This window comes from Gamsiella multidivaricata (genome assembly GCF_025024155.1).
Source record: "Gamsiella multidivaricata strain RSA 2152 chromosome Unknown BC939scaffold_59, whole genome shotgun sequence".
NCBI classification, from domain to species: domain Eukaryota; kingdom Fungi; phylum Mortierellomycota; class Mortierellomycetes; order Mortierellales; family Mortierellaceae; genus Gamsiella; species Gamsiella multidivaricata.
In genome coordinates this window covers 1,702-29,683 of record NW_026251767.1, presented here as the reverse complement: position 1 = coordinate 29,683, position 27,982 = coordinate 1,702, and the positions used below count along the sequence as shown (strand labels likewise).

General features: G+C 45.9%; 11 protein-coding genes across 11 annotated transcripts; 6 read left to right on the top strand and 5 right to left on the bottom strand.

Moving 5' to 3' along the window:
• Positions 1 to 324: 324 nt before the first annotated feature.
• On the bottom strand, positions 325 to 666 carry BC939DRAFT_459654 (uncharacterized protein). Its single transcript, XM_051556757.1, has one exon. It carries the CDS (start codon positions 575 to 577, stop codon positions 332 to 334), a length of 246 nt encoding a protein of 81 aa, XP_051409448.1. The 5' UTR covers positions 578 to 666; the 3' UTR covers positions 325 to 331.
• A 2,009-nt stretch (positions 667 to 2,675) lies between these two features.
• Positions 2,676 to 5,858, bottom strand: BC939DRAFT_505581 (N-acetylglucosaminyl transferase component-domain-containing protein; the record flags this gene model as incomplete). The annotated part of the gene is made up of 7 exons (XM_051560681.1): positions 2,676 to 2,775; positions 2,882 to 3,042; positions 3,170 to 3,736; positions 3,841 to 4,326; positions 4,437 to 4,976; positions 5,077 to 5,616; positions 5,721 to 5,858. 7 exons carry the CDS (start codon positions 5,856 to 5,858, stop codon positions 2,676 to 2,678), a joined length of 2,532 nt encoding a protein of 843 aa, XP_051409447.1.
• Positions 5,859 to 5,948: 90 nt separating this feature from the next.
• BC939DRAFT_505580 (uncharacterized protein) lies at positions 5,949 to 6,793 on the bottom strand (the record flags this gene model as incomplete). Its single annotated transcript, XM_051560680.1, has 4 exons — positions 5,949 to 6,011; positions 6,122 to 6,214; positions 6,337 to 6,530; positions 6,751 to 6,793. 4 exons carry the CDS (start codon positions 6,791 to 6,793, stop codon positions 5,949 to 5,951), a joined length of 393 nt encoding a protein of 130 aa, XP_051409446.1.
• Positions 6,794 to 7,025: 232 nt separating this feature from the next.
• On the top strand, positions 7,026 to 8,666 carry BC939DRAFT_479434 (fumarylacetoacetase-like protein; the record flags this gene model as incomplete). Its single annotated transcript, XM_051558850.1, has 4 exons — positions 7,026 to 7,106; positions 7,245 to 7,364; positions 7,474 to 7,887; positions 8,019 to 8,666. 4 exons carry the CDS (start codon positions 7,026 to 7,028, stop codon positions 8,664 to 8,666), a joined length of 1,263 nt encoding a protein of 420 aa, XP_051409445.1.
• Positions 8,667 to 8,818: 152 nt separating this feature from the next.
• On the bottom strand, positions 8,819 to 10,073 carry BC939DRAFT_400180 (UDP-glucose 4-epimerase-like protein; the record flags this gene model as incomplete). Its single annotated transcript, XM_051552525.1, has 3 exons — positions 8,819 to 9,164; positions 9,271 to 9,462; positions 9,538 to 10,073. 3 exons carry the CDS (start codon positions 10,071 to 10,073, stop codon positions 8,819 to 8,821), a joined length of 1,074 nt encoding a protein of 357 aa, XP_051409444.1.
• Positions 10,074 to 11,185: 1,112 nt separating this feature from the next.
• Positions 11,186 to 11,704, top strand: BC939DRAFT_505577 (uncharacterized protein; the record flags this gene model as incomplete). Its single annotated transcript, XM_051560679.1, has 2 exons — positions 11,186 to 11,394; positions 11,569 to 11,704. 2 exons carry the CDS (start codon positions 11,186 to 11,188, stop codon positions 11,702 to 11,704), a joined length of 345 nt encoding a protein of 114 aa, XP_051409443.1.
• Positions 11,705 to 13,736: 2,032 nt separating this feature from the next.
• BC939DRAFT_479432 (uncharacterized protein) lies at positions 13,737 to 14,258 on the bottom strand (the record flags this gene model as incomplete). The annotated part of the gene is made up of 2 exons (XM_051558849.1): positions 13,737 to 14,036; positions 14,151 to 14,258. 2 exons carry the CDS (start codon positions 14,256 to 14,258, stop codon positions 13,737 to 13,739), a joined length of 408 nt encoding a protein of 135 aa, XP_051409442.1.
• A 979-nt stretch (positions 14,259 to 15,237) lies between these two features.
• On the top strand, positions 15,238 to 15,962 carry BC939DRAFT_459634 (uncharacterized protein; the record flags this gene model as incomplete). Its single annotated transcript, XM_051556756.1, has 2 exons — positions 15,238 to 15,794; positions 15,919 to 15,962. The coding sequence occupies exons 1-2, from the start codon at positions 15,296 to 15,298 to the stop codon at positions 15,957 to 15,959; spliced, it is 540 nt and encodes a 179-aa protein (XP_051409441.1). The 5' UTR covers positions 15,238 to 15,295.
• A 4,939-nt stretch (positions 15,963 to 20,901) lies between these two features.
• On the top strand, positions 20,902 to 21,630 carry BC939DRAFT_505573 (uncharacterized protein; the record flags this gene model as incomplete). Its single annotated transcript, XM_051560678.1, has 1 exon — positions 20,902 to 21,630. One exon carries the CDS (start codon positions 20,902 to 20,904, stop codon positions 21,628 to 21,630), a length of 729 nt encoding a protein of 242 aa, XP_051409440.1.
• Positions 21,631 to 23,638: 2,008 nt separating this feature from the next.
• On the top strand, positions 23,639 to 24,163 carry BC939DRAFT_400229 (uncharacterized protein; the record flags this gene model as incomplete). Its single annotated transcript, XM_051552527.1, has 1 exon — positions 23,639 to 24,163. One exon carries the CDS (start codon positions 23,639 to 23,641, stop codon positions 24,161 to 24,163), a length of 525 nt encoding a protein of 174 aa, XP_051409439.1.
• A 2,379-nt stretch (positions 24,164 to 26,542) lies between these two features.
• On the top strand, positions 26,543 to 26,842 carry BC939DRAFT_505572 (uncharacterized protein; the record flags this gene model as incomplete). The annotated part of the gene is made up of 1 exon (XM_051560677.1): positions 26,543 to 26,842. The coding sequence occupies one exon, from the start codon at positions 26,543 to 26,545 to the stop codon at positions 26,840 to 26,842; it is 300 nt and encodes a 99-aa protein (XP_051409438.1).
• Between the last annotated feature and the right edge of the window lie 1,140 nt (positions 26,843 to 27,982).

The window sequence follows — 27,982 nt, the reverse complement described above, 5'->3', positions numbered from 1 at the left end:
ACGTTGAAATGATGATCCATTAGATCAAGAACCAGGATAGTGCTTCGTCTCTCTTCGTCTCTTCATCGTTCTGCATCCTTCCCCCCGTACTTTTTTCTTTCCTATCCATTTCGCTATTTCGCTACTTCGCATGCTTTATCAATCCTTCACCATGGCGCCCCCACCCGCTACCACTGCTGCATCTCAGAAACTTCCCCACTCTCCACCTGAATATCACACCCGATTCTCTCGGCCCCCTGCGTCCAACCTCACACGGCGAGCATCTTCCTTCTACGTCCAGATCAATAACAGCAACCCTACAATTAATTGCCCCTCACCTTGGGACCCATCCTTACTGTCTTCGTCCTCTTTTCTCTCCTCCCCACCTCCGTCTCCTTCGATCTGCCCTCCTCCTGCTTTGACAACAACAGCAACAACGACGGCTACGAGTAGCCCCGACAACGAACTCGCCTCTGCTGCGGCTGCACCCGCACGCTTCTCGTCGTCGTCGCATCCTGCCGGTAGTGGTTGTGGTAACAATAGTAACAACAACAAGCAGCTTCATCAACCACAGGGACAGCAAAGATGTCAACAACATCAACAACAGCAGCAACAGCAGCAACAGCAGCAACAACAGCGGTATAACGAGGGGTATTTCGCGCCGAGCGCATCTACCGCAGCATCAGGAATCTCATCACCAAACTCTGAGAGTTACACAAACACGATCTTGCAGACACGCGATTTCGAGACAGCGTTCTGTCGAGACTTTTATTGTTGTGGAGTCACCCTCCTGGACCTCCATGATCTATTACAGCATTATGAAGAGTGCCACGTGCGATTTGAAGAAGAAGAAGAAGGTAACCTCGTCGTCGATGGTGATCGTGACTACGATTGCGATTACGAGGACGAAGAGGACGAAGAGGAAGAAGAAGAAGAAGGAGAAGAAGATGGTGATGAATGGGATGAGGGAAAGGTGTTCCTTGGGATGCACAACGACAACGGCGAGGAGGAGGAGGACGGAGGGTGGAGTGATTCGTCCGATTCTGGAGGGTCAGCAGAGTCAAGATCGCCACCGCTGTCGATGATGGATAGCTTGAGTCATTCGAGTAGGAGTACGACGGCTACAACGACGGCAACGACGACAGCGACGACAACGAATAGGCGAAGGAATGGGCGGAGAAGAAGGTATTGTGCTGCTGCAAGTCGATCAGTGTTTGATCAACAGCATGCATATTATGGACCGTATCCCCCGAGCACTAATAATGTGACGACGCATGCGATGGACAGGTTTTCTGCATACCAGCATCAATATCACCATGGGACGGAGAATCCGGGTGCGAGTGCAGGGTTGAAGCGCAAGACGGTCGTGTCACTGGCGGATTTGTATGTGGAAGATGAGAACGGCAATGACAACAGCAGTGATACATCAGCGTTCCCGAATGCGGTTCTCAGGACGACTGAATCTTTAGGACAACCATTAAGGAAGCGTCAGGCCCTTGAGTCATCACGGTCCGAAGCACTTCCGACCACGACTTGGTCACGACCGTTGTTGTTGCCGTCGTCGAGTTCACCAGGAAACGGCGCGGGGATGTTCCCGCCGCAGGGTGTGGTGCTTGGAGGGAATGGCAAGCCGATCGGACCCCTGTTGACAGAGTCGTATCCTCATCAACATCCTCGCCAGCACCCTCTTGCGATCTTCTCTGGACCTCAACCGTCCCCTCTGACTTCTGCCGCGACCGCGACGAACGGATCGAACACAACGATGGATTGGATACGTCAACAAGATGAAGTCTACACCCTGCTCGAGAACATGACTCGCAACCCCTCGAACACCTTTGACGAGAACAAGCCCTACCGATGCTCCGTACCCGGCTGCGACAAGGCCTACAAGAACCCTAACGGACTGAAATACCACAACCAACATGGCCATTCCTCCTCCTCCGCGGGGTCCGGGCTCATGGAGGGCGAGAGTCCCGAGGTGCGGCCGTACGTGTGCACGTTTCTGGACTGTGGCAAACGGTACAAGAATCTGAATGGGTTGAAGTATCATATTGAACATACACATCCGAATCTGATTGCGGCGTTGAGGGCTCATCAGGTGGGGGTCACGACGGGACAGTTGTTGGTCGGCCAGCAGCACACGACCTGGGGAGGGGTGGGAGTTGATTGTAAGGCGGCGGCGATGACGATCGTAGCGGCGTTGGAGGCTGTGGAGAAGAATCCGATGATGGCCTTGGCCGCGAACGCCATCCTGACGGCGTATACTGCTGCTGCCAATGCTTCTGCTTCTACTGCTGCTTCTGCTACCAATGCTGTTGTTCCAGCAGTGACGGAAGTGAGCGCGAATGCGAGCAAGGGTCAGGAGACTAGTGTAGGTGCTTGAGAAAAAAAAAAAAGGAAAAAAAAAAAAAAAGACAGTTTTGAAATGCTATCGCAATGTCGGTGGTTGTACATGTAACACTTGAGGAATAATAGGGGAATACCACAGCAAAGCAAGCGAGCAAGGTGTAACATATCGCGTTATATCAAAATAAAGGTTAAAAGATTGTTGCAAAGTTTGCTTCTCTATTTTGGTATGAATGTTGACGATGGGTTATATATTATGGTATAGCATCTGGGATTTTCTTTCTTTTTCTCTCTCTTTCTCTTTCTTCCTCTCTTTTTCTCTATCGAATGTGGCCTTGAAGGGTCGAAGCCTAGCGCTTGGGTGCTGTGTCTTGGTTCATGAGGGTTTCTTCACAGAAGGCCCAGAAACGGAGGAGAGTTGGTTTGATCGCATATACCGTGAACCGACTCCTATTGTAGCCATTGAAAAAAAAAAAAAAAAAAAAATAAGAATGTCAGCGATTCATTTCTTGAACCAATCTTCTGCGTACAGAAGATGAATAAAAATGAACCATACCTAGTGTCAGGCAACATGGGGTATTGCAACCTAGGGATGGAGCGGATGGTCTCGCCCGAGAGAAGACATTTGAGCACGTGGAGTGTGAAGTAATGGGACGACAGACGTTTCCACAGGACAGAGTATTGGAAGAATATGGCCGACATCGGCAGCGGAGAGTTCTGTTCGATACACGGCAAACCAGATATCCAGATATTATAAGCATCGTCATTTTTGAAACATATCCAGGATGAATAAAGAAGCAATGAGAAAGAAAACGAACAAACAAACAGGGTAATGATGTCTTACGGTGAGGAAGAGGTAACTGACAGATCGGGGTTCTTTTTCGGGTTCGGTCATCATCGTTTCCCCAGGTACCGCCACCGGTGGCGAGAGCATACCCGGTGACTCGGTCAGGCCGTGATGCGATCCAAAATCATGGTGCAAATGGTGGCGTGGACCTGGCATTGCTCCGAAATACGAATGCTGCTGAGGATATTGTTGATATCCATTCACATGCCTCTGTCGCAGCTGTCCATTCCTTATTCCGCTCATTTCCAATTCATTGTGTTGGTGCTGGTGTTGTGAGCTGCTGCCGCTTCTATCGCCCTTGCTGCCCATCAGATCGTGTTGCGATTGCTGCAGTTGTTGCGGGTGCGGACTGTCTGCAGAGACGGACCTCAAAGAGCTGACTACCCATCGTAGAGGTGTAGCGCGGTCGAAAAAGAACCGTTCCGGACAGACCTCGAGACGTAGGCCTCCAGGTAGACGGTCGGGATCTTTGAGACGGAGCATGATGGCAAAGAGCGGGAAGTGATTGAGACAGGCGAGAATGGTCTCCATGGTTGCTTGCATGCATATGACCATCACTCGACTCTACATTCAAGAAGATGAATACAAGGAAATTGTCAGCATTATCCGTGTAACTAAAAAAAAAAAGGCGCACGTCCCGTTTCCTGAAATGCGCAGAGGACACCTACCAATGCAAAGGTGAGATAGTAGACAACAATTGTAGGGAACAAGAACGTCAAGAGCGTGAACAAGATCGTGCCCAACAAAAGCTGATCCAAGTCATAATCACACGAGTCAATCCGATGCCTTAACGTATTCCTCTTCTTGCCGCGGAACAAATTAAACAGCGAATAAAGAATCGTCAACTGCCAATGAAAGATCCTAGCCGCGACCATATAGAACCAATAGATATGAAGAGTTGTGAAGGCCAACAGGTCCGAGATCAACGACAGGGACATGGTCGCCCCAAATGCGCCCGAGAGACCGATCATGTTGATGATAACGGGGACCATCGGCTGGAGGGAGATGATGAAATCGGCCCAGATCTCGATCAGCCATTTGAAGAGCTGGCCCAAGAACGGGTTCAACTCTGGGTTGAGTTTGAGTCCGGCAGGGTATTCGTTCTTGGAGGTCAACCATTCGAGCACCGCGGATATGGTATCGATCGTGTAGTCCTGTGAACACATAGGAACTCCAACAGTTAAGAAACGTTGACGAAGGTGCCATTTCGAAGATATACAAAGAAAAGCGAGTTTTTTTTTTTTTTGGTTCCCATTAACTGTACCTTGACATAGCGCTGCAGGACCTCGCCCATGTACTTATTATTACTGATCAAGAACGATCCGAGCGCAACACCAATAATGATATCGTTCGCGACCAACCACATACTGTTATAGAAGCTGATATACTGCGCCCTCGTCACAGAAGTATCCGTCCAGGCCTTCTTCTTCGCCATAAAATACTGCCATGGCCAAAAACAAGCCTGCTGGAGCCTCAAATCGATCTGCTGTCCCGTCGTCGTCATATCCTTGATCGCGATCCCATTAAACGCCCAGGCCGGGAACTTCCAGTTCAGGATCCAGAGACTGATCTCGACGAGGCTCCGGAGGAGAAAGAGGATTACCATGAGCGGGCGGATCGTGAAGGGCTGGATCATCGGCCAGAGGGTTGTGACGGTGATGGCGAGTTTTGAGCGAACTTTGATGCTAAGGTCGACTGCGGACTCGCGTACAGCCTCAGACATGCTCCTGCTCCGAGCGCGCCTACGAAGCAAGTTTTTCGCCTTTGCGTGGATCGCCTGCTCCATTTCGTACGATGAGTTGATCTATAAGCAAAAAAATAAAAAAAGGCGATTGGGGAGTCAGTGCCTGATGGTACCTCGTAACATCCAGCGGGGTACCGAAATTCTCTTGTTTGTGACCTACCTGCTGCAAAGTGACATTCATATCGTCAGTAACCGTTCGTCCAGAAGACGACATGAAAGACCTCGAATGACTCAAAACCGATTTGACCATCCGTTTCTGTACCGCAGTGTTTGAACTCCCGCTACTGCTCAACGCCGCATCGAACAACGCACCCGACGCATTAATTTTCGATATATCCAAAATCAACGGATCCAACGACAAGAACTGGAAGCTCCTCGGGTCGGGTTGCTTATAAAAAATAGTCTCGGAGCTGACGTTGCTATATTGAAACCCACAGCAATGAAGCGATACGAGTGAAGGGATATAGGTCGGTTTGATCTCAATCGTAAGCCAGAGGTTGGCGGTTTGTTTGTGTTCGAGGAGCGAGCGTGAGGCAAGGAGACGGGCGTTGCTGTTGGCGACGGTCTTGGCGTCCATGCCGTCGGCGAAGGGGACAATCGCGACGCCGAGAACTACGGGGTTGACACCGCAGGCACGGTTGATGGCTGCGAAATGTGGATCGGCGGTTAGGGAGCCTAGGGCGGACACCAGCGGTTCAAGCTAGAATGACAATGCAGAGAGACAAATAATTTGGTCCGGAGGTAAGTACGTGTTCCTCCAATGTTTGCGACGATCGCCTAGTTTTGGGGACATAAGGTGTTTACATCGATATCTGAGACGACGGTTGCGATACATGCTGTGAAGCTCCGGACGTTCCAGCCGATGATGAAGCCTGTCCTGACATGCCGGGAGCAAAGATGCGAAGGCCAAAAGATCTTTGAGATTGCAGCTGATGTGTTCATGGTTTCGTTATTGGGTCCGATCTGTTTGGTCCTGAAATCTTCGTTTTTAGTGCGAGGATGAATATGATGATTCGGGGTACTTGTGAAGACTTAGAAGCTGCCACGTCTTTGCAGATGCTCTCGAGCAGATGTCCTGAACGGATAGTCTTGTTTCTATGGGGGCATTGACAGAAGATGCGGTGAGCGTTAAGCTGACAATCGACTCCGTTGCGAGAAGTGCATTGAGAAAAAAAAAGATACATCTGAGCGATTGAGATACTTACCCTTCGTGCTTCAAAGTTGGCAATACGTTCGAGAGGAATAAGGATCAGGACAAAGAGGGCCAGGAGGATCAAGAGTGCGTACAACAGGTATCTCTGTGAAAAACAAAATGTTGATGATATTTCTGAGTTGGCATCGAATCCGGTCTGGCTTCTGTAGCAGCAGCCAGCTTGTAATCTTTATTCTGCGCATGGCAATTGAAAAAATGCTTGTGTACCTTGTGAGTAGTCTCTGGAACAGAGGCGACAAAGTCGTAGATGGTCGAGATTATGGCAAAGTTGCAGGCATAGTAGCCGAGGGCAAATGACAGAGCGGCGGAGATCAGGTAGGTCCGCATCAATTGCTCTTTACCGAATGTCGTCTGGACGTTGTTGAGGTTGATGGAGTGATGGGGACGATGGGGTGATGAAGCTGATGATATGCGATGAGACTGTATGCAGCTGGGTCGTTGGTTTGCCCGTGCTTGGCAGAGTCGAAGAGGATATGAGGGTGTGCGGCTCCAGGTACCGCCGAGATCAGCCCAGGAACGCGACTGGTCGCCAGTACCCTGGCCTGGTCCCTGGAGTCAAGGTCTGCGATGATTGGATCTGCCTCCACGTGATGGGCTGCCTCCTGCCCCAAACTCTCTCACGGATTGACGGAGGGGCGTCATTTCGAGGAGGAATAGAGTTCATTGCGGCATCGAGAGCACCGGCCAGTAAGCCCCTTCAGAAGGGCGTTTTTCTACGGCCGACCATTGGGAACCGCAAACACGCCCTCCGTCTCGTCTGTCCCCACAACTTTTCTTCTTCTCCTTTTCCTTCTTCCCCTTCCTTCTCTCTCCTCCTTACTCTTCACTCTCTCTCTCCACTTCTCCACTTCTTCACTTCTCCCCTCAACCCCCACTTCACACTCATTCATCCCACCATGTCGTTCATTGAGGTTAAAGCCGACTCGGACTTCTCCATCCACAACATTCCCTTCGGAATCATCTCCACCACCCAGAACGTAGGTCTCGCGAGCTCGTTTCCCCGAGTGGGGCGAGGGGTCTTTGCATGATACATGAACTATATGCGAGACAATTGATTCGATCTGGATGCTGACCCGCTTTACTTTGCTTTACTTTGCTTTACTTTGAACTGTTAGGCTGCTCCCCGTGTCGCCACTCGAATCGGTGACTATGCCGTCGATCTGTCCATCCTCGCCCAGGCTGGCCTCTTCTCCCCAGTCCAGGGCTTGAACGACCCCCAGGGAGTGTTCTCTCAGGTAAGAATATGAATCAGAACATCGAGCTACTTTTTTATTTTTTTTTATTGTTGTCAGCATATACTAAGATCAAACAATGTTTCTTTTCTCCACATTAACTTCAATGTAGCCCACATTGAACTTGTTCATGTCTTTGGGCAAGCCCGTCTGGACCGCAACCCGCAACCACATCCAGAAGCTCCTCTCCTCCTCCGAGGCCACCCTCCGTGATAACCAAGAGCTCATCCAGCGCGCGGTCTTCCCCATTTCCCAGGTCAAGACCCACCTCCCCGCCAACATTGGTGACTACACCGATTTCTATGCCTCGAAGGAGCATGCCACTAATGTCGGAATCATGTTCCGTGGCAAGGAGAACGCTCTGATGCCCAACTGGACCCACCTCCCTGTCGGTTACCACGGTCGTGCCTCGTCCGTTGTGATCACTGGTACAGAGTTGAAGCGCCCCCAGGGTCAGCGTGTCGTTGTCAAGGGTGAGGCTCCTCAGTACGGTCCTTCCCTTCGTATGGACTGCGAGCTCGAGATGGTAAGTAACATAAAAGTTTGTAAAAAGGACCTTTGCTGTTTCTTGATGCAATTGATGGTCGGTGGTCCTTGCACGAAAACCTTCAAATCTTTCTCACGCTGTCTTTTTTGTTCACAATGTTAAAATTTTAGGCTTTCTTGGTTGGCACTGGCAACAACTTGGGCGAGCCCATCACGATCGAGAATGCCAAGGACCACATGTTTGGTGTCGTCCTCATGAACGACTGGAGTGCCCGCGATATCCAGGCTTGGGAGTACGTTCCTCTGGGACCCTTCCTCGGCAAGAACTTCGGTACGACCGTCTCGGCCTGGGTTGTGACCATGGACGCTCTTGAGCCTTTCTTGGTCAACGGCCCCGCTCAGGACCCTAAGCCCATGGCCTACTTGGCCGAGTCGACCGCTTCGGCCTACGACATCAACTTGGAGATCAAGTTGAAGCCTGCTGAGAGCTCCAAGTACTCGGTGATCTCGCGCTCAAACTTGAAGTACATGTACTGGTCCTTTGCTCAGCAGTTGACCCACCACACCGTCAACGGATGCAACATGCGCACTGGTGATCTCTGCGGTTCTGGCACCATCTCGGGTCCCACCGAGGACTCTTTCGGATCGATGCTTGAGTTGTCGTGGAGCGGCGCCAAGGAGATTCAGTTGGATGATGGCATCACTCGCAAGTTCTTGAACGATAACGATGAGATGATCTTGTTGGGCTGGTGCGAGAAGGATGGCGTCCGTGTTGGATTTGGAGAGTGCCACGGCAAGATCCTTCCCTCCAACAAGTAAGATCCGCATGCCTCGAGCAACATAGCAGCATATAAACAAGTCTATCCTTTCGCATCATATTCAGTGTATATAAATAAAATCAAAGTGTCTAATACGCAAATAGAGTTGTGGTAAAATGCAGCGGGGGGTTTTTTTCCTGAGAATGTGCTGTTCTAGTTTTGAGTCCTGTAGCCACTAGGGTTGTTGCGTTGCCATCTCCACAGATCCGCACACATCTCATCCAACGTCTTGGTGGCCTTCCAGTTCAACTCCTTGTTGGCCAACGTGGGGTCTGCAGTCAGGTTGGGCACATCACCTAGGCGACGGGCTGAGATCACATATGGCAAATCCCGTCCGACGGCTTTACTGAACGCATGCACCATATCCAAGACAGAGCAACCTGTTCCAGCACCAAGGTTGTAGGCATTGCACTCAAATGTGCCTGCGGCTTCCTCGCGCTCGATTTTCTTGAGGGCGGCTACATGTCCATCAGCGCAGTCAACCACATGCAAGTAGTCGCTGGGAAACAGCCGTGGGAACACAAGACAAACAATGTTTAAGAACGGGAACATGGCGCATCGATACAGGCTCATTGCAAAATAAAAAAAATAAGGGTCATCCTTACCGAATGCAGGTGCCATCCTTGGTTGGATAATCCTGTCCAAAGACTGTTAGCTTCTCCAGGTTTCCCACAGCAACCTGGGCGAGGTACGGCATCAGGTTATTGGGAATTCCCTGCGGATCCTCACCCATAATGCCACTGGGGTGTGCTCCTGCAGGGTTAAAGTATCTCAGCAAGGTGGCGCTCCATCGATAGCTCTTCTCGACCTTCTCTCCCTTGGCCGCCTGCGCTTTTTCATAATCCGTCTGCGTCGATTCTGAGGCAGTGCACAAATCCTTGATGATGTGTTCCAAAAATACTTTTGTCCGCCCATAGGTACTCATGGAGGCGACGATCGGGGAAGTTTCTGGGATCGGGATCTTGGGTGGGTCGCCATAGACAGTTGCGGAACTCGAGAAGACCATCCGACGGACATCAAAGTCTTCCATGACCTGTAACAAATTGACGGTGCCTGCGATATTGACATTGTAGTAATCCAGGGGTCTGCGACCGGATTCGCCCACGGATTTCAGACCTGCACAGTGGATGACGGCGGAAATGTCAGGGTGGGACTCAAAGATTCGGACAAGCGCGGGCTTGTCGGTGATGTCGACAGCGTAGAATGGAATGGGCTCGTCTGTGGAAAGGATCTTCTGGACGCGCTTGAGGGCCTCGGGGGTGACGGCTGGCTCGGCGGAGCTGGAAGTGTTGGAGAGATTGTCGAGGACAATGACCTTGTACCCGGACTCGAGGAGACTGAGGACGGTGTGGGAACCGACGTAGCCGCACCCTCCGGTGACGAGAATCGTGCCAGTCTTTGGAGACATGTTGCTTTTTCTTGAGAAGGGTATGAAAAGAGATGGAGGAAGGTTGGATGTGTGTGTACGAAAAGTAAGAACGGATTTTCGTTTATGCCCTATTTAAAGGTTTGGGAATCAAGGCGCGAATGACACGAGTAGAACTTACTGCATACATTCTCAGCTCCCATCGTGGGCCTGTTAATCAAGGCGTAAAGCAACTTGCTTCTTATCATGAAGGACGTCTGCTATCGAAGAAAATACAAACAAACACAAAGTGACCTGGGGCCACCGAGCCAAACGAAGTGATCGATATTCGCGCCCAAAATAGAGCTCTTTTCCTCGGGTCGCTTCCTCGATCTGCGCGTATATATGAGGTGCCCGTCGTTTTTGGATTGTGGCGATGAGTTGGTATCGCTTTGCGGATGCTCCCCTGCTTCCTTCTTGGTCTTTTGGGCGTAATTATTTTTGGGACAACACAAACTAAAATGCGCAGGGCTCTCAGCGTCCTGTCCCATTGCGGATCCTAAAAATACTGGTAAACTAAATGACAAATTCACAGACGCGTTTTTGGATACCGTATGCCAGGGATATAGAGTGCTAGGTAAAGCCTATGCTATGGATCGGTAGATTATAGTTCAAGTCAAGCCCCAACAGGAGGAGACCTTGCCCGGTCATCGTACTCATGTTTAATATCTTAGGCGATAAGAAGGGTTTCTACGCTCTAACCTGCGCAGCACCGAAAGCGCGTTTCCATGTCACGGTAAATGCTTCGGGTCAAAACAGCATAGCGCATAGTTCCCAAAAAAGCAAGCACCCCCAACTTTCAGTTCCTATACTACGCATACAGACTGACAGAAACCGTGGCACTGGAGAGGCAGCAGAGGGGTTGCTGGTAAGTTGAAAGCGAATTCGCCGATGGTGCCACCGCTCTGTAAATGGCGAAGTTAAGAATGCTAAAAAAAAAATATAGAAGGATGACCTCGATTTTGCTTCGCCTCTTCGGAGGTCAGATCGAATCTCTTTTCTCTCTCTCTCTCTCTCTCTCCACCGCCAATTCCCCTACTTTTGAACCGACTCAATCCCTCATCAACTTCTTCCGTATAGGCACCCCGGCCCCATTTTGACGCTGATCACGTACCATGTCGAATCCAGACTCGGGCCTTCCTCTTGCTCAGAAATTCCGGAACCAGGCTACTTTGGAGGTCATCTCCATTGCTGCTCGATTTGACAAGAAGACTGACCAACATGTCATTCTGTGGAAAGAAATACAACGGGCTTTCGAGAATGCCAAAAGGATCACATATAATGGGCACTTGGTGTCGTTTCTGATGGACGACGACTTTGAGGAGTAAGTCTATCATAACCAGGAGCCCAAATGATAACAGGAACATATATCATATATGTAAGGTCTTCGTGGCGGCATCAAGGCGACAGCTGATATTCTTTTATTCGTCTCCACAATAGCCTCATTCCTCTAAGAATTTGTCATCAGCCGGGTGTCGTTCTTAATGTGGTCACGAAGAGTCGAGAAGGGTGCATCTGCGCCGTTAGAGACCTCTTCACCTCCGCAGGATATTGTGGGATACATACCCTCCGCAAGCGAGGGCTCGATCGATGTAGCCGTAAAGCTACAGTATGGTGCAAAACTGATTCAATGATGCGATGATTTTTGCGTTGGCACTCGCCTACAAGGAACCAATGCCTCAGCCATCGTCATATTCACCACAAATGTAGCCCATCCAATGACGAACAGGACTGCTTGCTTTGGAGCCAGAAGTATGCACACCCATTGCTGCATGACGATTGTGCCATCCGTCATCATTGAATCAGTTTTGCACCTACTCCTTGAATACGAAGAACAGATTTTTTTTCTATTCAAAATGGTACCTCTTTAGTACTTAGTTTGCTTGCCCTTCGCTCTATGGACCGCGCTGAGCCTCCTCGGCATGCTCCTGATGAGTTCCCGGCAGAAATCAACTGGTATCTTGTACCATTCCGTTGATATTCTCTCCCATAGCTCCTTGCAGCTTTTTGGCGGATTTGGATACTTTCCCAGCTGTACTTTGGGATACACTGACTCCGGGAATTGAGTAAATGTTTTCTCGGTTTATCATTGGCGCTCCATAATTTTAAAACGGAAGGTAGTATGAACTTACGTTTCATTACCAAATTAGCATTACTACGTCTAACCAGTATGGTACAGTTTGAAATCATTCTGGCATCATTCCAAGGAGAACGCAAGGTATTTGTCTATCTGCTGCATTTACTCAATTTCCGGCCTCTCATTCCAAAATATTTAAATCGTTTACACTTTTCTCGCCTTACCATCTGCATTCTCGCCGTTTCTCACAGCTTGTAGCTCCTTCTATCATTTTCTCTCCTACGCAATGAAGAAGCTCAGTTCCATCGTTGAGGGTCTTATCATCGAGAACCTAAAGTCCGGTATGACCACAAGACAGACTGCTCGGAAGCACTCTGTTTCTCAGTCCCAAATTGCGCAAACAGTCAAACAGAGCATTCCTCCAGCAAAAGCCGGCCGTCGAAGCCAGGTATCCCCAACCACTCGACGCGCAATCGTACGACGTATCACAAACGGCGATCGTAAAACGGCCGTTGATGCGCAGAAGCATCTCTCTGAGCAACTGGGCATCAACATCTCTACCAACAGGGTCAGAGAGATCTTCAGGGAGGAGGGACTGACGGCAATGCGAAAGGTCAAGCGCCCCAAACTGACCGCCAATCATCGCAGGGAACGTATGGATTTTGTCCGCATGTATGAGCATTGGACTATCGATGACTGGAAACGGGTTCTATGGACAGATGAAACCAGGACCAACCGATACGGGTCCGATGGGAAGGTCTGGGTTTGGAAGAACACAAAAATCGGCGACCAGGACCGGCTCGTTGACGAGACGCTCAAGTACGGAGGAGGTCATCTTTTTATGTGGAGTTGCATGACGTATGACGGGCCAGGCTTCATCTCTCAAATCCATGGGACAATGGATGCTGAGCTGTATGTCGAGATCCTTGAGGAGTGTGTTCCATTGACGCAAGAGTGGTATGGGATCCGGCCACAGGGTATGATTTTCCAGCAGGATAATGACTCCAAGCATACCGCGGGAGTATCAAGGAGATTTTTCGAGAAAAAGAACTACAACTTGCTCTTTTGGCCCGCACGCTCTCCAGATATGAATCCGATAGAGCACCTCTGGGAGCATCTCGAGAGGCAACTAGCCAAGTATCCTAAGCCTCCTGAAGGAATGATCGAATTGTGGGAACGATTGCAAGTCGAATGGAACAATATTCCGGCTTTAGTCTGCCAGACCCTAATTGAGAGCATGCCGCGAAGGATTGAGGCGCTGAAGAACGCTAATGGAGGTCACACTGGCTACTGAGAATAATGACTTGGTAGGGACTTGGTGGGGAAAGATCCGAGTACGAAATAAAAACACCAGGGGCCGGAAATTGAGTAAATGACATGGTATCAAACATTTATTCGTACCTTCTTTAGTAATGTAGTAGGCAGTTCAAATGAACTATGCTTGACGCTTTGGAGGCAGCACTACAACATGGTTGAATTTCACAAAGGAGGGTCCATCATATAAATTATTCTGATAAGAAGAATGAAAAATCGGAAAACATTTACTCAATTCCCGGAGTTAGTGTATATATCCCGTAGTTCTGTATCTTTTATTCCTTATCTAGCAACTTCAATATATCTACGCTTTCTTGACCCTGTTTCCCAAACTGCATCTCCTCCCCCTTGTTCTGTCCTGCCACGCTTAAGAAGGTCATCTTGACTCTGAACAAGCATAGGTTCATGACAGCAGGATTGGCAGTAACTCCCCGATCCTGTCTGGAACTTGTGCTTACGCCGCTGATGCTTGCGCCGCTGGTTCTTGTTTCCGGCTTGGTGTGTCCCTGAGGCATAGCGAGTCTTGGGGACTGTGCGGGAGGTGCGGCTTCTTGGTTCGTATCGACCTGATTCATCTAACGTTGTTACGAAAAATGATATTTAATAATGCTTTTAACATTACTATTTATATTTTGTTTGAATACTTTTATGAAATGCCAAATGTTTGAGTCAAATATCACAATTCTTACGTCTAATTCAGTCTCAACGAGTTTTTTACTAAGGCTGTTGGTGTCCCTAATACCATTGCTGCTGCTGCTGCTGCTATTGTTATAGTTTCTGTGGTTGTTGGAAGTCATGATAACAAATCGAGTCCAAGACAAGGTAAAGTGATACCGAAATTAAGAGATAATAGAGAAGGTATTTATACTTTGTGTGTGCTTAAAAAATACACAGCAGTTTATGATTACAACCCTTTTTAGGGTGAATGGTAAGTTCATGTAAAAAGGCGCAGTTTGGTTTGCCTTTGGATCAGGTATCTGTATTTCATGCCATCATGCAAAATTGAGGATTTTATTCGTCGTATAGATCTCTCTGCATCTTTGTTTATTTCCATCCCTGGCCTGTGTCATCCTTGGCGTCCACACCCCGCTCTGCAGCTTTGTTTCTATCCGTCCCTAGGGCAACATGCAAAAGGAAGTTTCTAAGTTGGTTTCGATATCCCAGTAAAATGGAGTAGTGGGTAGAGTGGTCGGGAGCGTGCCATGGTCCCCCTGAGCCATTGAGACGCCATAAAGAATAGAATAGGTGCCCTTATTACTCCATATTTTGCCTTGAGTCCATGCCCGCGAAGTCATTCCTTTCCCAGAATGTCCAAAGATATTGTAAATGTCGAACCACACAGTTCGCTGGATAATGTAATTGATGTCGTACTTGTCCACGTAGTTGTCAAAGATGAAGCATGTTGTCATATTCATATCAGAGCCATGGTAGATGCAATACTCAAGATTCGCGACGATGTCCTTACCAAAGTAATTAAATCCGCATCCATTTCCGCGGTGTAAATTTCCACAGCTGCCGTAGTAGTCGTTATTGTGACAACCTTTATTTCTTACAAGGTTATCGAAGTAGAGCGGTTTTCTCTTTAGGATTGAAGGCGGTTCCAAATGAAGAGGTAAGTAAGGCCATTAAAGCAGGTTTGATGGTTTGGGTGGCAATCTTCATTTTTGGATACGATTTGGCCTTTCTATCTTTTTTGAGAGGAATGTTAAGAGGCTGGAGTTTCTGAAAAGCTCATCTAGCTCATTCTTATCTCGTGCCACAATTTTCCTCTAATGGCCACAATTTTTCACAACAAACTCGGGCAGTCTATAAAGGTTGAATCTCGGAATTTGGAATGAATCTAAAAACAAAAATGGCTTGCTCTTCTACTCTCTCTAAACCTGGATCGTTAACACCGAAGGAGGTGTCTGTCTCATTTGTTCTTGAAAGCGAAGTTCGTCCGCGGTCTCTTTCAGCGTCATCTAGAACAGGGCCTCGTCGGGCTGGTCGAGTGCGAACGCGTACTGGAATGTTGACTCCAAGACTTTCGCCCATTATGTCCAAATCTGATGACGATTGTATTCCAGGAACTCCAATCATTCATGGGCTTTCAGAAGATCTTGAGTCAAGCGTTAGTCGTATTAAGGAGATTCAGTCGTCAGTTCAAGATTCCGCATCGTACTCCGAGGGGTTTAAGTCCTTTCCGGATAATCCACCGCAGAGAACCGTGTCTTTAAAGCGTTGCTTTGATTCTCAAGACGAAAAGAGCGACACTAGTGTCGGGGGGTACGATTTGTTTGACACGTTTAACACGGAAAGCGTTTCGAAGGTGTCATGGAATGAATTTTCTGGAGCTGAATTAAGGACAGTGCAGGAACCAGCCCATGTAAATCAGAAGAAAAGTAATGAGTTTCCTCGTCCGATGGAGGTTAAAATTAATAAGAAGGACGATATTCCTTTTGAGCTGCCTGATGTTACATGCGAATATTACTCAGCCAGTTCCGGATCGTCTGGATTAGAAGGATATTACTCAGATCAGGTCGAGAAAGTCGAAAAAAAAAATCACTGTGGATGATATAAGGACTACTATCTCGAAAACAATTCGACTTTTGGAGTCACAAATTGTTTGGTTGGATATGAGAGTTGGCCAAGCTTCAGATGACATCGAAAGTAATAGTGTTCACACATTGTTGTTGTTTCATTCGGAATTTGAGAAACAGCTGTACACCCGAAGGCGTGACATTAGAAAACAAACTCTTTTGGATTTGCAGAGGTGGTTGAAGGAATATTTATCGTGAATGTCCACTTTTTGAGCAACAGATTTTATTAAGAGGTTAAAGCAATGACAACTTGCAAGACCAAATAAATTTATTTAGAGGTTAAACCAATGACAACTTTCAAGGCCTGGCCAAATTAATAGCAGCCTCTTGCCTAAAGGATGATTGCGTATTTCAATGAAACTGGAATAGAGGCCATCGAAAGAAGAACATTCAGGAAATGTTGGATCATATAAATATTGGGCTGGATCCATGCCATATTTTGGCCCATTTCCTCGGTGTGTAAGATGTAAAACTTGAAGCTCTGTCAACTTTGTGAGTTGAGAAAAAACGGCAAAGTTCAACAAGTGGTCGTGCGGATGTCTCATCAAGTTGATTTTTAAGTAAAATTCGGAAGGAATGGAACGTGGCCATTGAATCATGTCCTTGGTTACATCCATTACGTCTAGTACAGAGTTGTGGCGAAAGTCGATGAGACGTTGACCTGAAGAGAGGACTTCTTGGATTTCTAAGCTACTGAGTTGCATTCCTGTATTACTGCTTATGTAGATAGATTCGATTGTATGCAAGTGCATGCGTAATGCTTGCCATGTTAGTGTCGTGCATGGATTGCCATTTTTCAATGTGAATTGTCTAATAGGATTCCTGAAACTCATCAGTACTCGAGAAACTTGTTCGTCTTCGAAGAGATAATGGTCGTCTCTCGTCATAGCTAGAGTTATTGAATGGAGTTTTAACCAGCTGTTTGTTATGAAGCTGCAAAGTGTCGTGATGAACGAATGGATTTCTTGTGTGCGGTCTAAGGTTGCAGGACCGAAAAGTGGGGTTGGATCCCAGAACCAGGATAGAACTTCAAGTTTCGGACAGTTTTCAAACAACACCAGTTCTTGGACCTAAGGATGTGGTATGTCGATTACGCAGATGAATACAGCTAACTGTTTTAATTCTGGGAAAGCAGCATCACAGATGTCGTTGTTGTTTTCTCTCGTTATCCATGGTGAAATGTCCACCTGGCTCGACCTGAACCAACCCCATTCTAGTTTTGTGAGTTTGTGCATAAAGTTTCTTGCGAAGCTCTTGTAGAATTGTTTCTCGGAGTCAATGTGGAGCATCATGTCTAATCCAAGCTCAGTTAATTGTGGGCATGATTGGGCAAGGATTTCCGGAAAATTGGCCATACAGTCAGAAGACGCGATTGTTAACGGATCAGTTGTGTGCAATTGTGTCACCTCGCCAACTGAGATATCCAATCGTCGAAGTAGTGGGTTTTGATGAATGAGTTTGAGGAAGAACTTTGTGTTCAAATGCGCTGGCCTGAGATGTAGCTGTCGTAAGTTGGTGCATTCTTGCAGAAATAGATCCTGATCTTTTCTTGTCTTGAGCGTGTTGTATGAAACTGTTAGGTTACGTGTGTGTTGTAGATAATTCTTGAAAGAAGTCCAGTGTTGTGCATGGTAGGACACTCCCGTGTCACAATTGTAGTAGAGAAATGGGAGGAAAGTGTGGTACCACATTTTGTTAACGAGGACGCAGGATGCAAGGTCATGCTCGGTGAGGAAGAGGCCAATGTTCAGCCTTATTTCTGGTAGATCCATGAGGTTGATTAAAGAAACTGTTCTTGTGTCAAGATAATTCTTCCTTTTTAAAATAAGAGATCATTTAGATTGCGTAAAATTGCGGCTCTTTGCACTGTTTTATTCAACACAGGAATTCCCCAAGTTTCGATGTATTAAGCGTGCATTGTGGATCTCTAACAAGTCGCTGGTTATGATGTTCTTTTCTGGCTTCGCTAAAACAGATGTCTCGTTTGATGACATCTGCTTCTAAATAGAAAAAAGCTGTGATGCCTCTCGGGGTATGTGAGTGAGCCGAAAGCGTTCCTGACACTTGGACGATCATACCGGTATCGAGATAGACGTTGTTGAGTGGGTTAATAACCGGTGGATAAAAGAGTTTTGTAACAAGAACACTTAGATTTTTGTATTTTCCTTCGAGAACGCAAGCGTGAAATTCGACTCTATAACAGGGAAGAATCTCCGGATTATCTCCATCTTCTCGATTGTACGTCAGGATGGCTCTAGACTTGAGATAGACATTCGTGTCTTTTATGTAATTACATGTTATATGCTTGTTTTCCTCGGGAGTCTCTGACAGTATGTTGTAGATGAATTTCGGTGGAAAGATGACATCCGGATGTTCTCTAAACACCCTTGGGGTAGGTCTAGGTATAGAATTAGTTTAATGATAAGGAGATGTATCCTCTAGTAACTGCTCTATAAGTTGAGATCTAATACCTTTCGTTATTCATTTAGTAATTGTGGATGTCGAGTGCAGTATTTCAGGATTGAGGTATTATAGTTTTCAAGCTGAAGCAGCTCCTCTATCTACCTTTCTTGTGCGTTAAGTTGTGGTGAAATGCGGCGTTCATAACAAGGAAAAGGTTGAAATGACGTTAAAAGGGTTTGGATGTTGAGTAAAGCATTTCAGGGTTGAGGTGATATAGTTCTCAAGCTGAAGCAGCTTCTCTGTCTACGTTGCTTTTGTGTCTAGTTGTGCTAAAATGCGGCGCTCATTTCAATGATCAGGTTGAAATGATGTTTTAAGGGTTAGGCCAAGAAGAACGTGTTTTATTAAGTCGCCTTGAGCACCGAAATTTTCTATACCGGTCAGTCAAGTTTATCATCTATTATCATGGTCTCAACAGATTGGGTTATCTTACCTACGTCGGGACTCCAGGTCTTAGTGCTGCAAGGTCCAGAAGTTTTGGAGAGTAATCCAAGCTGGACAGTTGTCCTCTGCCAATTGTGTTCCGATAAGCGTCTTGTTACGATTCGATGGTCTCGTAAGAATGGAAAGCCATTCCCGAGCATTCTTAATCAGACAGGTCTTATTTGGGAGACATTAGAGGTCTCTGGGGATTACGCTATTCATACATATATAGATCATGGACAGCTCGTTCAAAGGATGAATGTGGTAGCGTCCGAGGTAAAGATTTATTCATCAGACGAGCCAATTGTTGATGGGTGTGAAATTCGAATGACCACGGATGAGGAGGAAAGAAGGCAGAGGGACTTGAGGACTTGTATAAAGTATCTCAGGATGAAGATTACTCAAGACACCTACATAGAGAAATTGAAAAGGCAGCAGCCCTCAGACCCAATTACCGAAATGTTGATGGTGAAACTTGAAGGGTTGAAAGTTTCTTCAGGAAGCGCCCAGCGGAAACCAGAAGAAAAGAAATCTACCGTTCAAGAAGGCGATGATAGTCGTGGTTCGTCATTAGGAGACGCTGAGATTACTTTATGTGGAAACTCTAAGAATGTTAAAGGTGCCGTAGCTGAAAAGTGGGCAATTTTTGAACAAAAAAGTGGATGGATATCAAACTCGGCGATGACAGCTAACAGTAAGATCTCATTGTTAAGAATCTGGAGGAGGAGTTGATCTATGTTACATTTCTGTCAACTAACTCTTCTTTTAATTTCATCATTTTTGTTTTCAGAATCTCAAGGATCAAGTTCAAATGGAAGCTCATCGAAATAAACGCGTTGTAGCCTATTGTTAGCGAACTGTTTGCTAGTCGGATTCTCGGTTGTATCGACCCGCGGATAGTTTGGACGGACGTATGACACTATATGTGTGTGTATCATCTCCGAGTAGATCAACTGCTTGATTCTGATGTCTCTTGTCATTAGCCTTGCGTGACCGATTTGGAGACAAGGGATGGACTTGTGGATGAACTTCAACATTTCTCCCAATTGATCCAATGGAAGTATCGTAGCTGCTACGACGTGAGGGGCTTTGTCGTAGTTGTTCATTTTTCCGGAGGTACATGTTATATGTGTTGTCTTGATCACCGTTGTAGTCTGTAGTAGATCGACGATCTTCAGAGAAACAATGTATTTCATGATCAGAGAGTGCTCTGACAAGATGATTCTTGGCTCTTGCCTGAGGCATGTAAGCTAATGGAATGACACTATCGATGCTTCTTTGATTGCTGTTAAGGGAACTTGAGGAATTGTTCCTCTGAAGGTTTCCGTCTTTTCTGATAGAGGCGAGTTTTGTGGCCCGATCTTTTTTGTTATTTGACCTGATAGTTCGGCATGTTATTATCGCGAAAATCGTGAAGCAGACAAGAAAGGCAACAGAGGAAATGAGGATGATAGTTATGTATTTGTAAGCCCCTTCAAGAGTAGGTTGACCTAGGAATGGTATTTTTGTTGCATCAGTTGAGGAATTGTTGCCTAAAGGGGTGATAGAAGTCTGACTTGAACTAAGGGTGAGTGTTGTCTCTGTGGTAAAAGTAGTTGTTATGGTAGGAATCTTCGTTGTGAAGGTCGTGCGCGAGCTTTGAGTAGTCACCATGTTTATTGATCTTTCTTTTACGACCACCGACTATATAGGTGTTTTCAACTATTGCATCGGCATATGCTGTGTACAATGATTCTTTCGTTATCATTTCCAAAGTGAGTACCTTCTCTATTTTCGCTGTTGATTTGTGGCGTTTTGTGTAAGAATGAGTTTGGCAGTTGTCCTACAGGATTAGAAATCAAGGAAAGAAAGCTCCGTTGTGAGTGCTATAAAATGCGCGCCTGAATAGTCTGAGGATTTTCAACAATTAAGTCCATTTCCATACCGTATTAGTATTATCATCCTCCATTCCTGCCTGTCAGCTTTTCGTACGATGATGGCATCAAGACCCGTTTATTCGACTTCGGAATCGTATGTTCCTGCAGGGTCCATTATATTTCAAGTTGTTCGAAAAGCATTCGAGAACGAGAATAAGCATGGTTTCTTTCATCTTGAGGGAATGTACCAGGGAACCATATACCAACTCGTATGGAATTCATACGACCTCGGTATGGAAAGGGTTGCAGCGCTCGGGGATTTAGAAGAAAAATCCTATGTTGACGTGCAAGGTAAATGGCACGTTGTTCACAGGAATAATGGTGGTAGTCTTACTAAAACTACCACTATGATGATGAGGAATTTTAAGCCGGTGACAGCGGGGCCTACTAATGAGGACAACAAGGCTGTAAAAGTACCAAGGGCGTCCGTCTACAAGAATGCCAATGACGTTGACTTGTTGTTGAAGGCTATGGACGGCGAGAAGTTGTTAAGGAACTTGAGGGAGAGAGTGAAACTCACCGATTATTCAGGTGTTATGGATGCATACGAGGAACAACAGAGCCGTAAACGTGGAATCGATGGAACTTCAGATAAAGATATAAAGCGTCCCAAGAGTGAAGATGTCAAGGACGAGGAGATCAAGAAAGAGATCAAGAATGAGACAGAGGAAGTGAAGGCCGAGTCCACTGAAGGTTTGGATAGTTCTTTCGCCAAGTTGTCAGGAGGAGCCAACGGTACAAGTCAAAATCCTATTGATCTTGATGACGATGGCGATCAAGCAATGTAAAAGGATAAATAAAAGGAGCTGTCACGAACCGAGCTTAGGTTTGATAGGAACACTTCCCCGCAACCCCTCGCGCTACTCTTCCGCGATACTCTCTCGCGCTACTCTTCCCCGCTACTCTTCCTTTCCGTCACACCTGGTCAACTGTCTCATCGGAAATAAAATATCTCATTAGCAAAGAAAGTGGATAGCGTTGCCGAATGTAATGACGGATAAAGCCTATTATTCGACAACACCAGGGACTCTAGATGTCCCGCCCTGACCCGCCCTATTCTAGCAAGTAGATAGAGATCAAGAGATCCGGCTAGAGTCCCTTTTGTAGCAGAGCAGCAGTTTTTTTTTTCTGGATTTCATGTGAATATATTAAAGAAAGATACATACAGATAGAGTACCTGGCGTTGTCGAATAATAGGCTTTACCCGTCATTTCATTCGGCAACGCTATCCGGTATAGCCAATAGCCGTCAAGCCGATTGCCGCGATTGGCATTTTCAGGAACCGGCCCCGACGGTTTTAAAGTCTGCTGTGCACTTCATTGGTTCAAGAGATTTTGAATGTTGGCAGAAACCAGGTAGCTTCTCCGCGGAACGAAGGTGAGAAGACTAAGTTCAAGCCTCGGACACGATTGAGTGTGTAAACGTGTCCGTGTGTTGTTTGTCTTGAGTCAGGCTTACGGTTTAGATTTGTTCAAATACAGTAAGCGTGAAGTTGAGGTGTGTTCTTGGGAACTGGCATCATGGGAATTTGTGGCGGTTGACGCTCGGAAGAAGTTCAAAGTAAAGCCGATAGCGATTGCAGTGACTGGTATTTTCAGGAACCGGCCTCGACGGTTTAAAAGTCTGTGCACTTCATTGGTTCAAGAGATTTTGAATGTTGGCAGAAACCAGGTGGCTTCTCCGCGGAACGAAGGTGAGAAGACTAAGTTCAAGCCTCTAACACAATCGAGTGTGTAGTTTCTGTCCCGTAAAGTAGAACTCATCCGTAGCTTGTTTGTCTTCAGTCAGAGTTGTGTTGAACGCGTCCGTGACTTCTTTGTCTTCGGTCATAGTTTTATTGAACGCGAAAAGTCCTTGGTTGATGTCTATGTTAGGCTTTAGGTTTGGAGGCAAATGGTTTTGATTTGCTCAAATCCAAAAAGCTCTTTTCTTGTGTGAAGTTGAGGCGTTATAACGGGTATTGTTATCAAACCGTAACCGTATTATTGAAATGACTGGCATTTGGTTTTTCTGTCTTGCAGTTGTTGACAGCATTTAAAGTGGGCGGTGTCGATCGGATTTGTGCCACTTAATTCTTTCCTCCTGTTCCTTAAATGTCACAATTTCTTTCTTTTAATCATTTTGAACATACACCGCGGTCTATCCAAGAGCGAAAGTCGCTGCAGGACATAACGAATCTCCTTGATCTAGAAGATATCTCAGAATGGGACCTCAGTGAATGGCCGTCATTAGATAAATCTGTCTATGCTAATTGCCTACTCGATGTTATACCTCAAACAAGCCCAAATTCAGGAGAGAGTCCTGGTAAGTCATTTAATTATCCCGACGATTGCGATATCTGTCCTTCATGTTGCTCACTCTCTGGATGCTGCAATTGAAATAGCGCTATGTCCAGATATTATGGGAAGCAATGATGGATCATCAAGCGAAATCTTTGTCAAAAATTTCATAAGTTTTGAATCTGATGTCGCCTCTGACATGTCGTTCACGAAAGTCTTTTGGGGCTCTGAGCTATCTCTTCAAGGAACTGAAACGAATATCAGCTTTGGGACTTCATATCCGTCTGCATTCGTTCTTCCAGTGACATTGCCATCGCTACCGTCGGGGATTGAATATGCGATAGGAAATCTCTTGCCACAATGGTCTATCCAAGATGAGAGTCTTGTAAAAGTTGATCCTACACCTACAATTGTGGAGGAACCTTATGAGAATTCGATTGTCTGTCCAGTTGTCGAAGAATGGAAGGAGGATTGGATGTCGAATTCGAGCAATGCGCCGAGTAGCACAAGTACTGTTATGCATGTAACGCAAGCAGGATCACCCCCACCAACGCCGCTGTTGCCTTGTTACTCCAACTTGAGTTATCATGCGGCTAAGCCAATTGTGAGTGTATCTCAGTGTCCATCACAGGAAGAAGAGATTGAAAGTGCACAATCGCTATGTGGATGTAGTATTTCATATTGTACGTCGCAATCCAAGTTAAGTCGAGTCGGATGCGGGAATGCAGTCAAGTCACTAAGGTATCACTGCGCAAAATGCTTCAAGTCATTTACAAGACATCCAGACCTCAAAAGACATATGAAGGTGGCTCCTTGTGGTGAACGTGTTCCATGCACAGTTTGCACCAAGCTACTCTGCAGAAAGGATGCATTGATGAGGCATCTTTGCACAAGAGACGGCCGTAACCGTTGTTCACGCCTTCTGGAGGAGAAACAAATAAGTAAGGAGGCGGTTGCATCGGGGAGGGTCACAAGACAAGATATTGGCACTGCCATGGAGATAGAGGCTGCATTTAAGAGATTTGAAAATAGCTATTATTGATTGATGTAATAGGAATTGTACTTTTATTGTAAGTAGATATAAGATGGCCTATTGCCTCTCCAGAATGAATGCCTCTCGAGAATTTCTCTCTCTTTCTGAACTATGATTTGGTAGCGTTGTGCAGCAGAACAGCGCTCGTGTCCAACAGCATTGCATTGCGTGCTTGTGTAACCGTGCTGAGCCCACGCCGCGTTTGGTAATAGTGTCCGCGTCGTGATCAAGAAAGTCCCAAAATGTGCAGTCAGATTTATCTAATAACGGCCATTCACTAAGGTCCCATTCTGATGTGGCAAATGTTGTGAATTTGAGGCGAGTTTTGAAGTAATTTGCGGCTCAAAATGTTGTAAGCCTGTTTGCTTCTAGGAAGATTAATAAAGGTGCACGGAGCGTTTGCTCTTGTTTCTTGTTTCTTAATCCACCATTGTTGCATATAATGTCTTTAGAAAAAGAGTTACCGTAAGTAAACAAAAAAAACGAACGGGTTGTGTCTGGAGTCTGTTATTAACATGTTTTCAATCGACGACTAGGAGGCGTCATATATTCTCTACCTTGAGATGGTTAAAGTCAGCGTATCCAGATAGCCCTCACGACACCTTGATCCTGCGTGAAGAAGACGTTGAAAAAGTCAATGTTGTATTTAAGTCTATGACCTTTAGGATTGCAGAATCGATTTCGATCTTTTGTGCTTCTGATATTGAGATCAGAATCTCTTTCAGGCTGTCTTCTAGGGATAAGTCTCATGCCAAAGCTCTCTTAGCAATAATGGAAGGAAAAGAACTTCTGTATGCGAAAAAGGCGAATGAATTAGACCATGAAGATCTACCTTTCATGTTGCGATTTTTGAATCTATATTCTATCATGTGGTGGCATGAAGAGAAATAATTTAAGGAGCTTGCATTTTTGAAGAGACAAATAAAGCTGTTAATATAAGATGGCAGTTGAAGTAAGTCTCGGAGCGAGTCTTCTTGCGACCCTTGCCACCCTCAGACTTGGCCTTGCGTTCCTTCTTCTCGGAGGAGGCAGCGGATGTTACTGCGTGCTAGATTGTAGATGTTACTGCGCGCTGTTAAAACACGCTTGGTACAATTATTCCGTGATGTGGTTGTACACCGCGTCAGTGCTGCATTAATATTAAGAAATTTGAAATTACACGGTGTAGAAGCCCGTTTTTGATAACTTTTGGTCGAATTTTTACATTGCGTAGAAGCCAAAAATTGACACAGTTCATGCGACGCGGAAGTTTTTTACTTATATATATTAGAAGGTTTGGTTGTCAAGTAGAAATAACAATCTTTCATTTCATGCAACTTTCAACTTGGAAAGATCTGTTACTAAATGTATTTAACCGGGATTTCCGACCAAGGAAAAAGTTGTTGAAGATGTCTATGCCTCTTCATTCAATACGTGAGCTGTAAGTATCAGTTTATTTTTCCTTTTTTTTTTGTTTTGTCTGGGAGGCCCTCTAGGTTTAGGGTAGTCGCCGCTGGCTCTTTGATTTCAAAAGACACACCAACGCTTAGCGGCCTTGGCGGACAGCTGTGGGACATCGCCCCAATCCCACCCCAGAGATACAACGCCTCTTGCATGTGGATATTCGTATGGACACTTTTTTTCGTCCAGACACTTTTTTTCGGCCAGACACTGTTTTCGTCCGGCCCCAAAGCGTCGGTGTGTCTTTCGAAATCTAAGTGCCAGCGGCGATTACCCTTAACCTACATTGCCTCCCTGCTTCCAGGGTTTTTTTACCATGTACTGAACGTTTAACGCTTTTGCCAAATAGTCACGAAAGCTACAGTCGCATAATACAGATTTTGAGAAAATTTGAAGAAACGCTTGGAGCGTTCACTCTCTTCCATCGTGGTTTTGATGTCAGAGGCTATGAATACTTTTATGCGTTTGTCGATAGGAGTCAAATGAGCTCGGTTTTCATCGAGGTGCGTTTCGGTAGCGCGATAAAAATAGCAATATTTCAAGTTCGTGAAGGAAATGTTCTCTTTGAGAGATATTTCAATGAGAAAAAGGCATTTCGGAAATCTATCTGTCTTGCACCCAGTGATAGAAGACTCGCAGATCTTGAGCTTTTTTGTGTAGGTTGGAAGTTACATTACTATTACATAAACGAAAAGAAGAGAACAATATCTGAGAATGCAATCTTGCAAAGTCAATGTAACCTTCGATATTAATTTCTTGGCCGGATGAACGAAACCGTGGTGGAAAGATGTTTTCAGATGAAATAAAATTATGGCACGCATTGAGCCGCAAAACACCTCTTTGATTTGTGAATGCAGAAATTAAGTCTATATAAGGCGTCCTGAGGAGTGTCATGGGGAGTATCTCAAAGCTCGAATTCCTCAAGTCTAGAAAAACAAAATTCCCATTATGAAGTTTATTTCCACCCTGCCAATGATTGCACTCTTTGGAGTTGCTGCCGTTTTAGCAGCCCCAGCAGCCCCAGCAGCCCCAGATGGTCTGACTGCTCCGTCTGGTACTAAGTCCGATGACATCTTGGACGCTCATCACGACGCTGAATTCTTTAAGCGCGGCCTTCACCTCGGTCCGCGAAGTGACAGTGATCCTGGCTTTGAGAAGCGCGGCCTTCATCTCGGTGTGCGAAGTGACAGTGGTCCTAGCTTTGCGAAGCGTAGTACCACTCTTGGAAGAATCGATAGAACAGCATAGCGCGCTATCGTCAAAACATTCGATAACAAGTACCTAAAGCGTAGCGACAATGATACTTCTTAGAGTCGGCGAATTCCAACCAAGTTTATTGTTGAATTAGAATAAAAGTCCAACTTTTCACAAGTTAGTTTCAGTTTTTGATGTATCCTGAGCCGCAATTGAGCCGCAAAATGAAGAGTGGCATATTCATGCAAAGGTGTTGTTCAATATAAATAAGCAATCCCTATGTTGATGACCATTGGATTATGGACAAATTCTCTCATTTTAACACACTACAGGATCATACGAAAAATGGCAATTCATACCATGCATCAAGACCCGAGACTGAATTCTGTAGCTCCAGAATTGAAGAAAGTGTAAGGAATTGATTACACAGCACAGATTCATTTGTTTGTGTAGCTGCAATAGCTGTAAGGCGTGAATAAGAGGTGGAAAATGACTCAGGTTTATACGAGTAGGCTACGGGCTATAAATACAGGTTGAGAGATGTTGTAGCTACGGTGCTATCAAGGTTGATCGCTCGCCATCGTTGTCGGCATGATCATTCTTCATATTATCGGCTTGATCGCGTCTGAGCTGTTCCTGTTGCAGTAGCTGATTTTGAGCAAGATTTTCGTCTCATAATAGATTTTCTCAGCTGTATCACGCCATTGACGAGATTCAGGCACTTTTTCGATATCGAGCGTATGATGAATTTGAAGTCATAGAGAAAGTCACTTTAAAACCTGCGAACGATGTGTTACTTTCGTACACGCGTGTTGTCGTGTATTTCCAAGAAGATCCTCGTTTTAATGGCCGAAAACGCAGTATTTCAATTTTTCAGGACCATCTGGCTGTCAGTGACTCTGAGTTTGATAACAAGATTGTGCTGGAAGAGTATGAAAACAACTTTTTGAAAAGGTCTCAGTGGTGTCAAGACGATTCCAATGACAAATTGATTATACTTCTTCGATTAGCGTATGGACAGTGTGTAAAAGTATTTCAGAGAACAATCCTTGACCGGAAGTCGAAGAAATTGGGTGGCGATTTGTTTGGAAATTTTCCGCGCACCAAACGAGTACTTGAAAATTTTCTGTTGTCAAGGTTGAGAGGAGGCAGAAGACCGCATCGCAAGGTGCATAAGTTATCAAACAGTCCGAA

Coding starts and splice junctions, on each gene's coding strand:
- BC939DRAFT_459654 (XM_051556757.1), bottom strand. CDS start 577: ATGTTGTTGACATCTTTGCTGTCCCTGTGGTTGATGAAGCTGCTTGTT.